Below are 20,007 nucleotides of genomic sequence, written 5' to 3' on the forward strand. Positions count from 1 at the left end.
TATGCTCCGTGGGAGTAGATCAGCCTGTTCTCATCCCCGGGGCATCGATTAGTGCCATTTTGTTACAGCCTCTGCATGCATGCACAATTTGTCCTTTGGCATGGGTGTCCTGACGCACCGGGTTATAGGATTAGTCTGTCACTACCAACTCATCATTTTGTGCTGGGGTCAGTGTCGTCATTTTACCCTGAAACCTTGGTATTTCCCCTTTTTTGGTGCAGAAAAAGTACAGAGTGAGTGAAGAAGATTAAAAAATTCTCTGTGTGGATGAAACAGTGGTTTATGTCTGTGAAGCAATACAGTTGACAACCAGTATTACTAGAGCTGATTCTAAAGAGCATCCTATGCATAACAGGGAGTTGCAGGAGGTATTAAACAAAGCTAACGAGAATGTGTTAGACTGTTGCTGAATTGATGAACTATCAAGCTCAACTTTTCACTCATTCTTTTACTTACTCTGCCCAGATAAAAAGACTAAGAAGTACTGAGAATTATTCAAAGTTGATGAAGGCCAGTCACAACAATTTGTTGAACTTTCAAATCAATAGAACTCAATAAAGATCAAGTACTGCAATGAAGACATTCAGTTTTTCCTTGTTAAAGGTTTTATAATGGTTTGTGCTTAAATTGTGCTTAAAGTTTTATATGCCTACAAGATGTCAGAACATTTACTTATCCCTATAAACAGTCTACAACGGGGAATAATAATTGCAAATTCTACTTACATAGCCCACAGGCATGATTGATACATCATTTGGCATCCAATATTACTTAACATCAAAGCAGTGACCTGAGTTCACCTCAGGTCTCTGTTTGCAGTGGTGAAGCTCTGAAATGAAATGTGGGCCTAATTACATTTTATCTGATGCCCCACAGCAGGCCTTGCCCTCTGAGAAATTAATATCTCAGTGTCCACTGCACCCAGTCTCAATTACATTTCTTTTCAAATGCATCAGCTGCCATCCTTCTTGTTAATGTGCAATGCGGGAATGAAAGTATACACAGTTCTCAATTATTCGCTATGCCCCAAAGACCAAGAGGAACTTGGCCACATGCATTTGTATTTGAAAATCACAAAAAAGAAAACTAACAAATAAAAACATCAGTCTCATTTTACTTTTTCCTATTATCTTGCTTCACTCTCAATGTGGATGGATATGAAACCTGATATTTATTCTGTATGTTCTGTTGTGAGGGGTTGAAGTGAAGTTTGTTTCCATAGCTGAGTTTTTACCCCCAATTCTGTGACTGTGTTACATATGTACTTTACTGCCTCTACCTCCCAAGTATGGGTTATCTGCCAAAGTTGTTTTTTATGCAAGTGCAACTGCAAGCCAGAAATACAGCTAATAAAAGGGGGGGAGGACTACAATGAATCACTGAACTGTCAGCGATGACCCAGGGTTGCTCCTGCGTCCACAAGTGTGCAGCTAATGAGCATTACACCTTTGTAGTCATCTAAAACATTGTTTGTGTGATTGAAAGAGTGGCTCATTATGTGGGCAGGGCCGAGAAAAGCCATTCAGATAATACCCAGTAAAGTAAATTAGAAATGCATGATATATATGCATATGAGGTTTTCATCTTTGCAAGTATGTGTTCATCAAGCAGCATGGTAAACAGGAAGTACTGGTGCACTTTGCACTGTTTTAAAAAGAGTGTATTGCAAACTGTATTGCATTATTTGTATTACTACTAGTAGAAAAAGGTCAGAGTGCTTTATATGTTACAAATAAACACAGAAAGCAGTTATTTGCAAATCGTATAAATCCTACATTTATTCAAAATGGTATAAAGACAAAGATATCAAAAACTCAAACTTTGCTAAAAATGTCACTTTTTTGAATCTTTTTGATTCATCCTCTTCTTTTTATTCCAGAGGCTTAAGAGAAGAGAAGGTACTACTTCCCCGACTTTCAAATAGAATTCCAAATTCTGGCTAGACCACAGGGTGGTTTTCTTTTTGGTATTAGTCCATTTTAAATGAGTTTGGGCCTAGAGAAGGCCGTGGTGTTTCTCAATCTTGTTGTTTTTTCTTTTTTCTATTCACACAGACCTTTAACTTGTATTTGTAGAAGACGCTATGAACTGTGTTCACTGATAGTGATTTTTGAAAGTGCTCCTTAGCTCCTGTAGTGATTTTCATTGCAGAATTGTGTCTGTTTTTAAAGCAGTGCTGCCCAACGGCACAAAGATCATGACCATTCAGTATTGATTTTTAGCTCTGTCCCATGTGCAGAAGTTTCCAGAGGATTCTCTGAATCTTTAATTATAATATGAGCCATAGATGATGAAATTTGGGGAAAGAATCCCCTATTTTTTGAGAACTTTTACATTGAAAGTGCCAAAATGTTTAAATATTTGCCCACATAGTGTTTCAGAGTACAGGGACGCCCTCTTCCCTCCTCTCAACACAATCTCACTCTATCTGACATGCAGGGCATTGTTGCAGCATACCATCTTGCCCTGCGAAGAAGAACAGCAGCCAATAAAAGTCTAATCAAGCAACCTCTATTGAGGAAACAGGAATTCTGGTCTTGTGCTTGACTTCTCTTTTTCTGTTGTTGCCATAAGTTAAATTAGGAAAATGGTTTGTTTAAGAAAAATCATGGTTAGGAGTTAAACCACGCCCCTTAGGCCCTTTTAAACATATACTATAAGGTGCAAACCTTTTTTCCCATCTCACTTTGCATTTTTCTGTCTACTGAGCCCTCTCAGGTAACCCTGACTTTTGAAAAATGACACCAAAGGTGTACACAGTGCATTACAACAAACCTCTGTGGCACTATTTTATCCAGCAAGATTAATGGCAATGTGGCAATAATGCAGATGTGATGTCCTCTGTGATGGATGGATTGGATAACTCAATCAACTTTAATGTAATGTAGTTTGATACATTACATAAATGCATACAAGCCAATAGCTAAAACCTTTGATAAAATCCATCCAAAAGTTAGAGAAGTTCAGCTGTAATTTCTGGTTTGATCTTTCATGGACTGAGCTGGCAAATCCTTCAAATACACTAAGCTTCTGATGTAAATAACAGTGTTTGATGTAAGGACTAAACGTATATATATATATATATATTTTTTTTTTAAGGCTTAATTAGGTTGCACACATACTGTTGGTCAGCAGGACTGTGTGTCACAGCTTTTATGGTATGAATCTAAATCATTTTTCTGCCAACCACCACAGCAAGAACAATCTCTAGTATGACACTGCTGACCTCCCAGTGGCCATGATAACTTGGCAATGGATATGGGTATAGTATATTCACTTTCTTCTACTGGACATATAGGATATATGTGTCTGTGTGTGTTATATAAAGTGAAGACTGAATGCATAATGTGATGACTCAGACAACTGCAGGATTAGGCTGAGACCTGCAAATTGTGTTTCCTAAACACTATTGGTTTAAATTTGACCTTTAATTTCCCCCCAAAATGCATGAAGCAGTTATTAAGTCTTAAAGATATAAATCAAAACAATCGCAGGTGGTGTTTCAGAAAAGAGCAAACCCTCACGCACATATCCAGGTTTGTTATGGGACTTATGGTTCCCGTTTTGTAAAAAGCTGGCTCAACAAGCCAGACATGATGTGTGGTGATACTGACAGACTCTGCTATAACAATGTGAAATAACAAACTGAAAAAAGGAGCCTTACATGTCTACTGCTCTGAAATAACAACCACAGTACAAAACACATTGGGTTGTCCGAACAGCCTGTGCTCGTGTTTACGTGGTGGTGGTGAAGGACAGCGAAAGTAGTAGCAGAATTGAAAGGATTAAAGAAATGCCTCGTACAATCTCTGGGACACTGCTTAATCTGTTCAAGTAAATACCTGACACTCAATTTTCACCAAGGCCTTCCAGATCTACTATGACGTCTGTTGTTAACACCGTGGGTTAACTCCATCTGCTGAAGGACGTGCAAGGGTGATGAGGCTATGGCCTCTTTGGTGTCCTTCACCTGCTGACCGGGGCTTCATGCTGCTCATGGAATGCATCAAATAAAGGACAAAGGCTGCAAAAAGTGCTGAAATCCACAAAGGCGACAGTACTTTCAATATCGATATAATGCATATCACAATGCATCATTTACCCTTTACCATGCGTACTTGTTCTTCATTAACAGAAAGAAGGAGGCAACAACTGCAAATAAGGTGATTTAAGAACACCTTGTGCTTGAATTTGTTTATTTATAATATCTGGTCACCACTCAGCCTCTGCTGTGGCACAGTTGCCCTTAATTACTTGTCAAAGCTTGAGGGGCTGCAAGTGTTTCTCTCTCTCATTTATTACACAGCAATCACAACTTCACACTCCCTCTGTGCTATTTCAAAGCACAATTCGCATGAATTCAGAGATGAAAAAAAGAAGGAATCTAAAAGGGTAGAAAATATCTTGAGTGGAAAGCTTATAGCATGACATAAAAACACTTCTTACTCACCCACTGTGCTCCTCCAGAGACTTTTAAATCCCACATTCAAACAGAGAAGCATAGCCACAAGCTTGGGGGAGGTGAATGGGGGTGGGGGCTTTATAAACTCAGGGTGCAGGAGCAATGCAAGCACGTATTACTCTTCACAGTTGCTGCATTTATCCTCTAATTCCTGATTATACTGCAGTGAGCTGCTAGGTGTGCTCAATTTACAACAGAATAGAAGACAGATTTCATCCTCCAGGGTTCAGCAGCTGAATGCATTTCTTCTTCTTCTTCTTTTCTGTTTTTTAATTAGAGCTTAAAAGTTTAACGGTAAGTGCCTCAGCATTTGGGGCAGTCGTGGTTATTATCATGGGTAGAGTATTTTAATAACAGATCATTTAGCATTTTCACATGCAGGATCCTATTAAAAGGATATAAGTACTTGTGTGTTTAGAGGAATACCTTTCGACCAAAGCAGCTGTTTAAATGGTAATACAATTATTCAGAGGCTTTGCATAGTTTCAAATGGCTAAACTTAATTAATAGTGAATGTGTGTTATAAGTTAATGTTGATTTTTATTTAAATAAAATACAATTGCAGTTCTTTAGTGTGTACGTTTACGTTATGTTTTAGTCTGGTATTTTTTTTCACCTTGTAAGTTTTGTACCGTCTTAAAATTTTGGTGGTGGGCAGCTCCACAGTTAATGCTAAGCTAAGGTATTTACAAGGTTAATGCACAGTCAATGGTATATTCAATAAGTCTGATTTGAGATGGATTTCTGATCTGCTGCGTTTGAAGTCTGACTTTTAAACATAACAGAAATGGGATTTTTGAAAAGAAATCACAACATGGCCAGCAATTATTCACTGCTGTGACTACGAGAGAATAAAGCTCCCTTTAAAGTTTACTTTTAAAACTGTTTTACCTCTAGTTCTCCTTCAACTATCAGACAATAAAAAGTTGTTCATAGAACCATTCATGATACTAAAGTTCTGCATTTTACCTTCAAGAAGTCTTATTTTTCTTCTGAGGAGTTTTATCACTTACAGCGCAAAGCAGCTTGCTCTTAAGCCCTCATTAGAAGAGCGTCTGGGTTTTGGTCTGATAAACGGTGAAGAAGAACAATGGATAGAGGGACGGATGGGTGGGATGGTGCAGACAATAAGTTATGTTTTATTGGCAAGGACTAATTCTTCAATCCTCTATTAGAGGACGCGAGGGTAGATCAATAGGCTTCACCGGACTGCCCTGTTCTGGCATGTACTGACGTTATAGCAAAAGAGCAGGCAGAACAAATAGATCTTTTATCAGCGACAAGGCTCAGTGTGTTTACAACGCATCCCTTATCTTTCAAACTCCCATCTGTCCTGGTGCCTGAATCCAATTATGTTCCTAATATTAACCCCTTTAGAGAATTAACCCCACGCAGCACTACTTTTTGAACAAATGGAAGTAGGCGAGGATTCTGCTGCCAGTGTTAAATGAGGAAATAAATAATGGATGCCGGCTTTGCCTCCCTCTCCCTCTGTGCACCACTGATCCTCCCCACCTGGAGGGCTTCTAAATAAGATCCTACACTGGCTGAGCACAACACAGCAGTTCATTGATCCCCACCCTGTGGTAAGGCCTCTCCCCTCAGGTGGGCATATGAAGGTTGAAGAGACAGGACATTACAAAAAATCTAAAAAAAAAAAAAAAATCTACACAGGAGCCAGACACAGAAATACAAAAGTAGTGCTGAATGACTCACCTGCCCTCCAGGAAGAGCGGCAAAGATCAAATGAGTCAGCAACTTGGATGTACATGTACTGGTGTGTTGGGATGGTGGTGTAGTCCAAAGGAAATCAAATGTGGTATGCTCTCAAGAGCAGTCAAATTGCTGTTGGATCTATGCAATTAATATGGTCTGTTTGTTTAATGGGGTCCGGAGCAGATGGAGCAGCTTGTGGAAGAAGACTGTGGTGTTAAAACTGTAAACACACAGTCTGCAGAACACATGTACAGTCGACAGTGTGCAGGCAGTCACAAGACATCGCTGACCGGTTCCAATTGAGAGTGTATTTGGCAATGCTAAATCAAGCTGTGGAAATATGTTTTGATATGTTTAGCTGTGCATGATGCAGTGAAATTGCAGGTTGAGAACAAGTGAAGCATATAAAATCAGACAGCAGCTCAAGGGAAAAGTACTCCATCTCCAATTCATCATTTCAGCTGCAAGGACTCCGGGCTACATTAGCTCTCTCCGAACGACAGAACAAAACCAGCAAGGGCAAAGGGTCGAAGGTCATCAACACTGAAAAATAAATAAATATAGAACTCCTGAGGTTTATTGTTTTCTTTTGTTAAACAGCACCCTATTCTGTTTACACTAGAAGGTACTGCTGGTCAATATTTCACACTTCATTTTTTCTTTATGTAGCACAGCAAATCTCAAAAGTGAGTGTGCTGGAAACACATTCAAAACTTTCCAAAGTAGATTCCACCAACTCTCTCCAGTGGCTTAATGGCATGAAAAATTTAACTACACTGTCCGATCACAGCCAGCCCACACAGTCAGTAAATACTGCAGTGCACCGTCAACGATTTTGAGAGAATATTGAGAACAAAGTATTAGTTGTTTAGAAATATTTCAAGAAGGACTGTCTGACTCTATATAAAAACATTGTGCGCATTGTACATATTGCATGCACATGTTCCATGTAATCTATGCAGCACATTATATTTTCACCCTGGTAGCACAGGCAGATTCTACAAGAAAATCCCACCAACCCCTTTTTATGTTACAGTGCTGCATGGGCAGGCAATTTTAGCTCATCTCTTACCTGACATTTCTTACAAGCTCTCAAATTGAGTCACTACTTTGCCTTGTTGCAAAAAGAATATGACAATATACTGAATACAATTACTTGGCAAATGCACAAGTTGACAGTGAAAATAAAAACAATGCAGCGGTAGGCTGAATTTGCAAACTACACTGAATTTGCAAACAAACATTCCATAGTGAAAGACCACCTCCTCACATTTAGTTACCTCTTGATGCATCCATTACATGATGTTTTCCATTTATTGTGTATCCCCTGGCCATTGTGACAGAGGCTGAACTGAATGCTTTCATAATCAACGACATTCACAAGAAGAAACAATCCTAATGAACCATGTATGGTTAACAGCTTCCCACGGTTGTGGGTGACAGTACTGAATAAAGAAAAAGGTCATGACAACAACTTTACTGACAAAGAAGTGGAGGTACTAATTAACAAAGCAAAAAAATCAAGCAGTTATTATTTGGCTTGTCAGGTGGGCTGTCACAAAGTGCTTAGGCTGTTATTTTGCTTTTAGCAGTATAATTTAAAAGGATAATATTTTATATGAAATGGATTCCTGAAAAGAAATAAATCAAAGCCAACTAAAGATGCAGAAAGCGCTGTGGATGTTGGAAAGGCCTCCACCTTACCTTTTAGGTGATGATACATAAAACTGCCAGAATAACTGATGAACCACCCCACAGTAGTATTTTCCGTATTGCATCTTAGACAATATTTTTAAAATGAGGCTTCTCCTGTCAACTGTTTCTCTTGTAGTTGTTTTTTGTTTTTGCCACAGATCTATTCCATTGTCTGAGATACCTGCTGATTACAGACCAAGTGTCTTCAGTGGCAATAAGATGGAAAAAAATATTGTTTTCATCATATGTGTTGTTGTATAACAGAATGAAAGTGCAGAATGCTGCCTTGAACAAACAGACAAATCCACCTTTTAGCAACCCTGTGGTGTATTACACATTGCTTTCTCTACTCCTGAAACTGTTTCTTTATCCAACACAATCATGTGCAGCACATAAAGTCCTTTCTGGAACATTGTAGTTTGTGTCCCCAGCTTTGAGTCTAAAGTCTCTTTTGTTACTTTGTTCACTTTTAGTATTTTTATAAACCAGTTTTGGATGTTATAGCTAATCATTTGGCTTCTGTCAGTTCATAGATACACTACCAGTCAGTTTTCTATATTTTCATGACTTTTTATATTGTAGATTCTCACTGAAGGCATCAAAATTATGAATAAACACACATGGAATTATGTAGTAAACAAAAGTGTGAAATAACACATTTTCTTTTATTATTTTAGAACTTTCAAAATAGCCACTCTTTGCTTTGATTACTGCTCTGCACACTCTCAGCACTCTCTCAATCAGCTTCGTGAGGTAATCACCTGAAATGGCACCAGCAAAGCACCCCCACACCATCACACCTCCTCCCCCATGCATCACAGTGGGAACCATGCATGTAGAGACCATCCATTCTTGGCCCAAACAAATCTCTTCTACTTGTTGCTTTTCCTTGGTAGTGGTTTCTTAGCAGCTATTTGACCATAAAGGCCTGATTCGCACAGTCTCCTCTGAACAGTTCATGTAGAGATGTGTCTGCTACTGGAACTCTGTGAAGCATTTATCTGGGCTCTAATATAAAGTGATGTTACTTTGCGATTTCTGAGGCTGGTGACTCGGATGAATTTATCCTCAGCAGCAGAGGTGACTCTTGGTTTTCCTTCATAGCGCTTGATGTTTTTTTGCAACTGTACTTGAGGACACATTCAAAGTTTTTGCAATTTTTCAAACTGACTGACCTTCAGCTCTTAAAGTAATGATGGACTATCTTTTCTTTTTACTTAACTGATTGGTTTTTGACATAATATGAATTCTAACAGTTGTCAAATAGGGCTGTCAGTTGTGTACCAACCAGACTGCCGCACAACACAACTGATGGTCCCGACCCCGTTAAGAAGACAAGAAATTTCAGGCAGGAGCAGGAGTCTTATCAGGCTTGGTTAGCCAGTGGAACTGTGGAGCGGAGCGCGGCTCTGGTACTGACAGATGCAAAAACTTGATTGTGGATGGAGTTCAGTGAGATCATGGAACAAGGCTCAGCCTCAAAGCAATTCTGACAAATCATCAGATAACTCTGGGAAGCTGCCCTCTACTCACACTCAGTGTTATACAGTGGTAGTTGGATGCTGCTGACCGCAACTAAGGATAGAGTCAGGCAGTGGATCTCCTCAATCCCACTGTCATGCCTACAGTGATGGAAGCGGCAGGATTGAGAATCAGCACCTCCAAGTATAAGACATCGTTCTCACACCGAAAAAGTGGAGTGCCCACTCCTGGTCTGGGATGAGTCGAAGCCCCAAGCAGAGGAACGTAAGTATCGCAGGGTTTTGTTCACAAGTGAGTGTCAGATGGGTTCAGTGTGGATAGAGGAGTACATCATAGATGTAGTTCCTTCTTGTTTGCAGTGGTGATAAAATATTGATAGGCAGGAGTCTTTCGTGGAGTATGATGTTTTGTTGCATTGAAGAGACAAGGAATTCAAGGCAGTATAAGCATGACAGAATGAAAGGGAGGCAAGTATAACGGATACAAGGAGAAGAGGTAATGACATTGGATACGTTTCAATACTTGATGTGAACCATCTAAAGCAATGGACAGTCCACAAGATTGATGAAGAAGAGAGTGCAGGCAGGATGGAGTAGTTGGACATGAGTGTCAGGGATGATATGTGACAGAAGGAAGAATTAAAGAGAAGGTTTACAAGAGGACGCTGAGACCTGCTATGGTTGTTTGGAGACCGTGGCACTGACAAAAAAAAAAAAAAAACAGGAGGTGGTGTTGGTAGAGTTGAAGGTGGTAAGAATTCTGTTAGGAGTAAACAAGAGGGATAGGTGTCAAAATAAGTACATTAGAGGGGCAGCTCAGGTTGAATGATCTGGAGACAAAGACTGAGATGGTTTGGACATGCGGAGAGGAGACAGTGGATATGCTGGACAAAGGATCTTGCGGGAGGAGCTGTTGGGCAGGTAGAAAAAAAGACCACAGAGAAGGTTTATGGGTGCAGTGAAGGCTGGTGTGACAGAGGATGTTAGGAATAGGGCGAGGTGGAGGCAGATCCACTGTGGTGATCCTTTAAGGGAGCAGCTGAAAGAAGAAGAATCAAATCAAATCAAATCAAATCAAAATTTATTTATATAGCACATATTAAAACAACAGTGTTGACCATAGTGCTTCACAGTCAATAAAAACATGAGACAGTTAAAACAAACAATAAAAGAGGACAACAAACAATAGGTAACAACGCAACAAGCTAAAACAGCCAACTAGACAGAATCAAAAGCCAAAGTAAAAAAATAAGTTTTAAGACGTAATTTAAAAGACTGGATAGACTCGGCAGTGCGAATATGAACGGGGAGGTTATTCCAGAGTCTGGGTGAAAAGAAGAAAACCTGCAAGCCAATACAGCTGCAGAACTCAACATAATAGTCAGTTTTAGCTATATCGATATCAATCACTGAAATTATACACAGAGGTAAAAGCAAAATAGACTGCAAACCCTCTTCACAATATCACCAATATGTGCAAACTTAATTTAAAGGGGTTTAATTTTAGTAATGCAAAACTTTTATAATGAGTTGTTTTTCTCATCACTTAACACCCTAGCGTGATCAATGACATCTTAATGGCTCTAATGAAAAGCCATTTTCAAAATTGACACTACTCAGTGCTGTAAACGAGGAATTATTTTGTCCACTTTTAACTCCTCTTTGTTTGGTGGCCCTGAGAGGTTGAACACAGAAACCAAAATATCTTAGGATTGCACAGAGATGCGCTCTAAAGAAGTAGAGGGCTCTTCATTATTATAAGGTAATGTGTGTTTTAATTACATGAATCATATAATAATGTACATGCATGTTTAATATTACCTATTTACCGTTAGCTTGTCACTTCCACAGCTATTCCTCACATTATTGTCTTCCCAAAAACAATTCAGTAGTTGGATGCTGCTGACCGCTTTTTTTTTCCTGTTTTGACTGTATTTTATTAAAATTTTGTTGTTTTTTTCTATTTGATTTTTTTTTAAGTTGGAGTGCATTTCACCAGTCACTGTCGCAGTATGCAGAAACAGACTGTATATATTGTGAATCACCAAATGCAGACAAAGAAACGTGGAACCAAACTTGAATTAACTAAAAGTGAGCCATTTAATATGGTTGATGGAGAAATACAAAGCAATGCAAAAGGCAAACAAAGACAAGAATAAACTATAACTTAAACTGGGAAAACTAAAAATAAACATGAAAAACCCTAAACATGAAACTTGGTGTGGATACAAAGATACCTGGAAGATGGAGACATGGCACAAAGGACAACAGTTGACCTGACACTGAACAAAGGAGGACAGAGGACTTAAATACACAAAAGGGTAATGGGGGAAGTGGAAACACCTGGGGAAACAGCTGATTAGAGTGAAGACAATGGCCCTTTCTCAATTCTCAAGTACGTGAGTACGTACTCGCCGAGAACGCACGGGAGTACGGACTTGCCGAGAACGCGAGCACGGACTCGCGATTTGTACAATTGGAACACCAGCGTACTTGATGATGTCACAGGTCCGGAGTTTTTACTGCCGTCCCCTCTTAATTTAACTGTGAGTAATATGTTATGAAGCTTAAATTTAATCACAGCCAAACCGGTTTACTCAGGAACAAATAAAACACTGAAATAAACCAAACATTAACATTTAGAAGTGATCTAAGTGACTTATATATCATGTTTAACCTCAGTAGTGAAATCTCTATCAATAAAAATAGTGTACATGTACATACGTGTACATACCTTAATAAAAACAAGCAGGTGAGATGTTAGAACGCTTTTATTTTTATTTTAGTGGACACTCAATACAATAGACAGCTACTGGGGCTTGGGGTTTGTTTAACCTGAGTAGCGAAAAGACCATGGGGGGGTTGAAAACGATGTGCCGGGAGTCCGCTGTTCTCGCCGGCTGTAATAATCCTCGACCTCACTGTCTGCTATGGAGCTGGCGGGTCACAGACGTCTCCGAAAACGTCGGAGCGCGTTTGGAAATATATGATATCTTGATAAATCGAGCAGATATTTGAAGCTTACACAGCTACATTCTCGCTTGAAAATAACTTAAAAGTTTATTTTGTGACCCAGAAAGAGTAATATTTAAAAGTTTTTAGCCCCGCTCGTCCACCATTGCCGCGTTTGAGTTTTGGACGAAATGCATTCTGGGATATTTAGCTGTACCAAGTCCACACAAGTCACCACCGATGCATGCTCGATAAAACGGGCGGAGCGAGAACACATCCGGGACTTTTTCGCGTTCTCGGCTTGATGCGTACTTCGAATTGGAACAGTACTTGGTCTCCGACTGATGACGTATCACGAGTACACGAGAACGCAAGTACGCACAAGTACGCATAAGTACGCATATTGAGAAAGGCCCAATGACACCACAGGGGAAGTGAAACTAAACACAATGAACATGGGACACCATACCTCTTCAAAATAAAACAGGAAATGATGAGAGACTTAAACATGACACAAACTTGACAACATGCACGCAGACAAGAAACACATGACATATTGACACTGAAGACCAGAAAAGACTTAAATCAGGAGCTATAGAAGAAGTAAAACTAGAATGAAATTCAAACTCAGAATGAACAAAAATACAAAACAAAACGAAACTGCTTGGTCACAGACCCAGCCCCTGACAGTCACAGTCACTGTAATATCGCTTATACATGTTGCGTTTTAACAGGAGCATGCCTGTTTGTTACTTTGCTCCAGCTACATGCTGTCCTAATGAAACTTTAAAAGACACAGTGTACTCGGCACAGTTAGTGAGGGTGGCTAGACCACCATCACAGACATGACAAATTAACAGACACACTTGTATGGAGGTAGCAAGAAAAATAAAACAGTAAATGATATCTTTAAACCGTATTACTGTTGCCAATCTAACTGTCAGCTCACAGCTTGACTGCCCCAAAAAGAAATCTCCTGCTCCTGCAAACTATCTACATTTTCCTTGACAGGATGAGGGATAGATGTAAGATGAAAACACACAAAATAAAATAATAAACAAATTTAATTAAATGTACAGCTGAAGTTATAGCTTCATTTTACAGCTTTATAGGGGTGGCTGTAGCTCAGGCGGAAGGTTGTTGGTTCGATTCCTGGCTTCCCCTAGTCTGCATGCCAAATATCCTTGGGCAAGATATTAACCCCAAATTGCTCTCCGATGCATCCATCGGAGTATGAATGATGTATGTGTGAATGTTAGTTAGAAAGCACTAAGAAAAATGTGCTTGTGTGTGAATGGGTAAAGCACTTTGAGCTCTCAGAAGAGTAGCAAAGCGCTATATAAGAACCAGTCCATTTACCATTTACCATAGCAGTAAATTCACATGTACTATATTTTGTACAAATCTAGTAGCTTACTTAACAGACCTGGCAGCTTAGCACAGACCTTCCCAAAGTGTGGGGCCCGCCCCCTTAGGGGGGGCGCAGAGCCATTGCAGGGGGGGCACAGCATGAAAAGGGAAAAAAAAAAAAAAAAAAAAACAAGGCCTGGACACTAGTGATGGGATTTCCGGCTCTTTTTAGAGAACCGGCTCTTTTGGCTCAGCTTACTAAAAAGAGCCGGCTCTTTCGGCTCCGAACCGGCTCTTCAGGTTGTTTTGTATGAGGTGCCGTAAGGGACATTATTACTGAAACGCTCTCACACACACTACTGAAACGCTCTCACACACACTACTGAAACGCTCTCACACACACTACTGAAACGCTCTCACACACACTACTGAAACGCTCTCACACACACTACTGAAATTTTAGCTCTCACACACACTACTGAAACGCTCTCACACACACTACTGAAACACTCTCACACACACTACTGAAACGCTCTCACACACACTACTGAAATTTTAGCTCTCACACACACTACTGAAACGCTCTCACACACACTACTGAAAATCCAAGGCATTTCAGTTGAACAGGAAGGCGTTTCAGTTGAACAGGAAGGCGTTTCAGTTAAACAGGAAGGCGTTTCAGTTGAACAGGAAGGCGTTTCAGTTGAACAGGAAGGCGTTTCAGTTGAACAGGAAGGCATTTCAGTTAAACAGGAAGGCATTTCAGTTGAACAGGAAGGCGTTTCAGTTGAACAGGAAGGCATTTCAGTTAAACAGGAAGGTGTTTCAGTTGAACAGGAAGGCATTTCAGTTGAACAGGAAGGCATTTCAGTTAAACAGGAAGGCATTTCAGTTGAACAGGAAGGAGTTTCAGATGAACAGGAAGTTGTGTCCAGACCAGGAAAGTGAAGGAAAAAGTGGTACACTTCAAACCACTACACAGATGTCTACTCAGCAACCTGCTAGTAGCCTAAGTGAAGCAGCCGCATTACTCAACAGTATATTAGCCTCAGCAGAGACCATCAGAACTTTGTCAAATGCGACAGTCGTGGGGCAGCAACTTGTTGCAAGTACCAGTGTGGACGGACTGGATAGTCACTTAACATCCCTTTTTCCCTCACGTCAACGTAGCAGCTTGCCCATGCCAGCGACATCTACAGTCAGGAGAGAATGTGCACCTGCACCACGTTATCAAACTCGGCAATGCTTCGGCAGCTGGACATCAGGCACCAGAAGAAAAAGGTAGTTACAAAGTTTAATGAGTTCGTATTCACTTGCCTGAAATGGGGCCATATGTAATAGTCTGATATTTAAGAATATACTGCAGGGCTCGCAAAATCGCTAGCCCGACGTCCCGGGGCTAGCGATTTTTCCAGTCGGGCTACCAAAATCTATCTCAGCCCTGCCCGTCGGGCTATCATAGGAAGGAAAAAATATATGTCAATGCTTTTGCATTCTTTCGGAAATGTAGCTGGGTAATTATGTCATTGGCATCGGTGAGCCACTGTCAATATGTGACATATTGAAATCGCGTTTGAATTTGCGCTTGTTTTTTGCTTTCACTTTGCAATCGCGCGAACTGTGTATAGAGAGCGACAGTACTGATTGGTGAGTGACGATAATTTGCGCACCAATTCCTCTGACATCGTCTTATCAATCGTTAGCTTACTACGCAAACATGACAAGTGAAATCTCCCGCAGCAAGCTTAAACATGTGAGAGGTTGATCGCGCAGGGAATCGCTGAGCGTTATGTGAGTGCGTGTGTAAAAGCAGCAGGATATGTATTTTAGTTCTGCTGAGCCAAATAAGACAGGTCAGGGTGAAGAAGTGACAGCCAAAGAAAAGCTTACCACAAAACGAAAAAGTTATGACAAATCAGACTATAAGGCAAAAAGAAAGTGCAGCTTTATGGTTTCATGGACAAAAGAATTTCTGTGGCTGCAATATGACAAGCTAAATAATAACCAGGGGTGCACATAAGTGGTCCGCAGGTGTGCATTCGCTGTCAAAACAAAAGACGCGCACAAGATAAGAAGTTGCAACGCGTGTTTGCGTACATAGGATTTTCTGGAGGAGGACAGACATTTGTTTAGAACTCTTAAAGATGTCGAAGACGCTCCTTTAAGCAATTACTTTGGTTTTCCTCCACCTCCAAAGAAATGTCAGAAGGAGTGCGAACCACAAAAGAAGCACGTATTCTCGGAAAAGTATAAAAAAAAGTATATAAAATTAACCCTTATGTTTGCCTAACTACAACAATTTTGTCTATGAAAGCATTCTGTGTAGGGGTTTGGATAGTGTTCTGCTGTCTGCATCTGAGTATTATTAGTTATCACTTGCTGTTGTTTATGGTATCTAATAGTTATATTTATATTTCAGAGCTATGGCCCAGCAGCATGACCATTTCAACAAAGATGTTATACTACTTCCAACTCCATCATGGGGAGTAGTGTGCAAACAAGGTTCAAAATTATGGTTACACAAACATGGGCACATCCTCAGTGCTTTTGAATTCCAGAAGACCTGGGACAACCAAACTGTCGTGAAACACATCAAGGAAAGCTTTGGTGAACGCATTCCAGAGGATGTCAGGTAAAATACTATTGTTTATTGTTACTGTGTGTATTCATGTAATGACTTGTACTTAAAGATAATATACCAAAGTAAAGAAGTTTAAAATATTATTCATCATTATAAAAACATATGGACTATACCAGTAGAATTTAAGTCATAAAAGCATACACAAACAGAACAGTATATAATAAAATACTTAACTAATATTTAAAATATTTAACTAATTAGCAATTGTTGTTGTCCCTATTTATTTTTTGTAGCCTCGAGTTTCTAATGGCTTGTGGCAATAAGCTGGTGTCTCCAAAGCTCCAAGATGGTCAGGAGCTGAATGGGATGCTGATCCTAAAGGTTTTTAAAACCAAAGCCCTCTATGTAAGGCCATCAAGAACTCTTTTAGTAAGTTCCTAAAAGAATGAAAAGTAATCATGATTTGGGAAAAAACATGTCAACAATTGGGCTTCTAGCAAAATAGAATATATTTATTTAAAACAAGTGTTTGGGAGCAATCAATATGGATATTTCTTATTTTAATCTTTTTAAGATAAGCTATAATTACTTGCTTTTGATATATGTTTTTGGTCTTTCTCTGTTGAAGAGTGAATCAGATGAAGACAAAGATCCTTCCCACATCAGCTCCAAATCAGCATAAGCAGTTGTGCAACTGATAAGGACAGTGACAATGATTGTTTTGAAGTTGATAGTTCAAAAATCCAACAAGACATGAGCAGCCAAGTCACTACAAGGTTAAGAAGTCATGTTAAAGGTGATAACCCTGGCACTAGCAGTGATGAAGAAGATGATACTGGGACCAACTGTATTGGAAGGAGTGTTGGTAAAAGGCAACGAGCAAAGCAAGGAAGTGATGGGAACAGCATTTGTGATGAAGGCTACATGGCAAGAAGTGATGACAAACCTAGCACAAGCAGTCACAGCAGAGATTTCAATGCAAGAAGTGAAGACATCCCTTCCATGAGCGTTAATGATGAAGATTATTCTTCATATTTAACTCTCGTGGCATCTCTTTCTGGCGATTCTTCAGATGATGAGGATTTAAATCAAGCTATAATTGGGAGCTTGGAGAATCAGATGTGAGTAACAAACATACAGAATTTGAGTTTGAGACATGATTATAGCTTTCCAGAATTGTCAAATCAATATAAAACTTTTAAGCTTTAAATCTCTATGATCAGTGTGACACATATTCTCAAATTCTGTAACATTACTACATGGCTGATATGTTTTATTTTCTGTTTTATTTTCTTTTTTTAGTGCAGAAAAAGTCCCTGTTCAAGAGATACTGCTGGAACTATCAAGCAAAATTAGCACAAAACAGCAGTGCAAATTTAATGTAAATCGCTCTGCTGTGTGGGAGGGAGCCTTGCGTGGTTTTCAAAGGCTATCTTATGATCCCAACTTGATGATCTGTGTGAAATTCTCAGATGATATGGGGAAAAATGAGGAAGGGGTTGATTTTTTGCAAAATATTTTATTTAATGTAGAAGGTGTAAAAGTGAAGAAAACACATCTATTCCATGATTTCCATCATTTTCTAATGGATTCACTTGTTGAATTATGTTCATTGCAGTCTCATTTATGTTGATGTCAATATCTGGAATATTGACATTATTGTTTGTTTGAAGTTCTGGTAATGGCCCTTCTTCATCAACGCCATAATAGTTATCAACATGAAAAATGTCATTTATAAACGACAGGATTCCCACATTGTTTGTGACACCTGTATGCCACAGCTGAAGAGGGGTCTGTCCTCCTTGTGTACAGAGACCATGGTTGTTCCACTGATTGACAAATTCTGTTAATGCTCTTTCAATCCTTGGCAAATAAACATAATGCAGACAAAAAAGATGTAGCTCATTCAGTGAATCCAACATACCCTGTTCTTCCATAAAGTTAAAGATATTTATAAAGTGTCTTGATACAACTCTGTTGAGTTCTGCCCACAGTCTTTCAATTCTTTGGTTATGTACTGAAACACCTGTAATAACACTGCCTACTCCTCTTCTCTGTAACATAAAACGAGCAACCTGTATATTTTCCATACCATGATCACACCTGACCCTTAAGGGCAAACCAAAGTTTTGTATTCCTTCCAAAAATAATGACAAGACACTTGAGGCTCTGTTATTGGATAAGCAACATAAGTATATGATAGTTCGGCTGAAGCCATCAACACAGCCATGCAGGACCAAGCGCCATCTAATCAACTTGTGATTGCCGTCAAAATGCCTGTTGAGAGATCAGAAAGCATTACTACAGTTCCACATGTTTGTTCATATTATTTAGTAATGAATTCCTGACCCTGTACTTAAACAAAAACTAGAGGTTTCATTTTGTACATTTACTTCAACAACACCACACCTCTCTCTCACACGTGCACACACATACACACAGTGGCATAAAATGTCTTTTTCCACACTACGTTTACCTGGCACAATCGATGTTAGAGATTAAAATTGTGATGTGAAATAAAGGATTAAACAACTCAACAGTATATACATTAGACGACATCTAAATTGATGTACTATGAATCCCCCAAATATTTAACATACTTATATCAATTTCAGTTTTTTTGGTTATTGTTATTTTTTTATTATTATTATTATTATCTTATGCTGATCATATAGATTAACTTCAGTAATGTTTTGAATGAAGGACCTTTAATTTTGATGTATTGTGTTAATACTTTTAAACACAAGGCCTGACCATTTGTTTCAAACCAGTGAACTTACCATAAGTGGTTGGGGGCCTGAACACTATAGATCCTTCGCCTTATCGCATGACGACGTCTAAATGCACGTCCAATAGGATCCACTTCCTGTAGACTTTGTCTGACCCTCCAACGTTGAACTCTTAAGCCACGAGATCTCAGACTTCCAAGAATGTATACTTCCCCTGCATTTGGAGTGTTCTGTAGGATATCCGTCACAAGGCCATTCAGTTCTTGATTTGAAATATCCACATAGCTTAATGGCTCAACTCCCAAAGTTTGTCTGTGTCTGTACAGGGTTCTTCGACTTATTCCAAAGCATGATGCAATTCTCTGCCATGTCATACCAATGGAAACAAAGTGAGAAATCTGTTCAGCAGATATAGTGTATCGTGGCCGACCTGGATGACCACTCAAGGTGGTTGGGGGTAACAATCTGTGGGTCACATAAGCAGATCTCTGTCTAGCATCATATTCATGTAGCAAGCTGCAAAAGCATCTATACAAGGATCCTAGTAGGTTGGTGGCAACCCTATTATTGGGATCATATCGAGATACAGCAGCAAGAAATTCTGATCGAGTTCGTGTATGATCATCTAGCTCTCTATAAAGCCGCTCTTGTCTGATATTGTCCGAATTTTCATTTTGGAGCGCCCCAATACATTGCAGAGCACAAGTAAAAAATCTTTCAACATCTTCTTCATTGGTTCTCACCTCAAACAACAAAGAATGTATGTAAAAAATGACAAGGATCCGATGTAATTTCATTGTAGATGAGGTACTGTCAGACACAGTCTTTCCAGATTATACGGGCAGCTAGCATAGCCAGGATGCCCCGACTTGTTGCAATAGGCTGCTACCCTACAACAATGTTTGGATAGTCACTGATGAAGGCAAAATATTTTTCAATTATACCTCTAACAGACTGTTGTAGACGTCACCGCGGTGTTAGCTGTGCATTAATGTGTTATTTGTTTTTCCTCACGTTCCTGTGCAGCTAAAATACCTTCCT

General features: G+C 39.5%; 1 protein-coding gene and 1 pseudogene across 1 annotated transcript; one reads left to right on the forward strand and one right to left on the reverse strand.

Annotated features, from left to right (window-relative positions):
• Positions 1-16,044: 16,044 nt before the first annotated feature.
• Positions 16,045-17,362, forward strand: LOC146369802 (uncharacterized; annotated as a pseudogene).
• A 398-nt stretch (positions 17,363-17,760) lies between these two features.
• LOC146369803 (uncharacterized) lies at positions 17,761-19,410 on the reverse strand. Its single transcript, XM_084910745.1, has 2 exons — positions 19,018-19,410; positions 17,761-18,514 (listed from the first exon to the last, which is right to left on the reverse strand). Exons 1-2 carry the CDS (start codon positions 19,338-19,340, stop codon positions 17,761-17,763), a joined length of 1,077 nt encoding a protein of 358 aa, XP_084766871.1. The 5' UTR covers positions 19,341-19,410.
• Positions 19,411-20,007: the final 597 nt, after the last annotated feature.

Source organism: Perissodus microlepis, chromosome 17 (assembly GCF_051167445.1).
Source record: "Perissodus microlepis isolate ML-2025 ecotype Zambia chromosome 17, ASM5116744v1, whole genome shotgun sequence".
Classification (NCBI taxonomy): Eukaryota; Metazoa; Chordata; class Actinopteri; order Cichliformes; family Cichlidae; genus Perissodus; species Perissodus microlepis.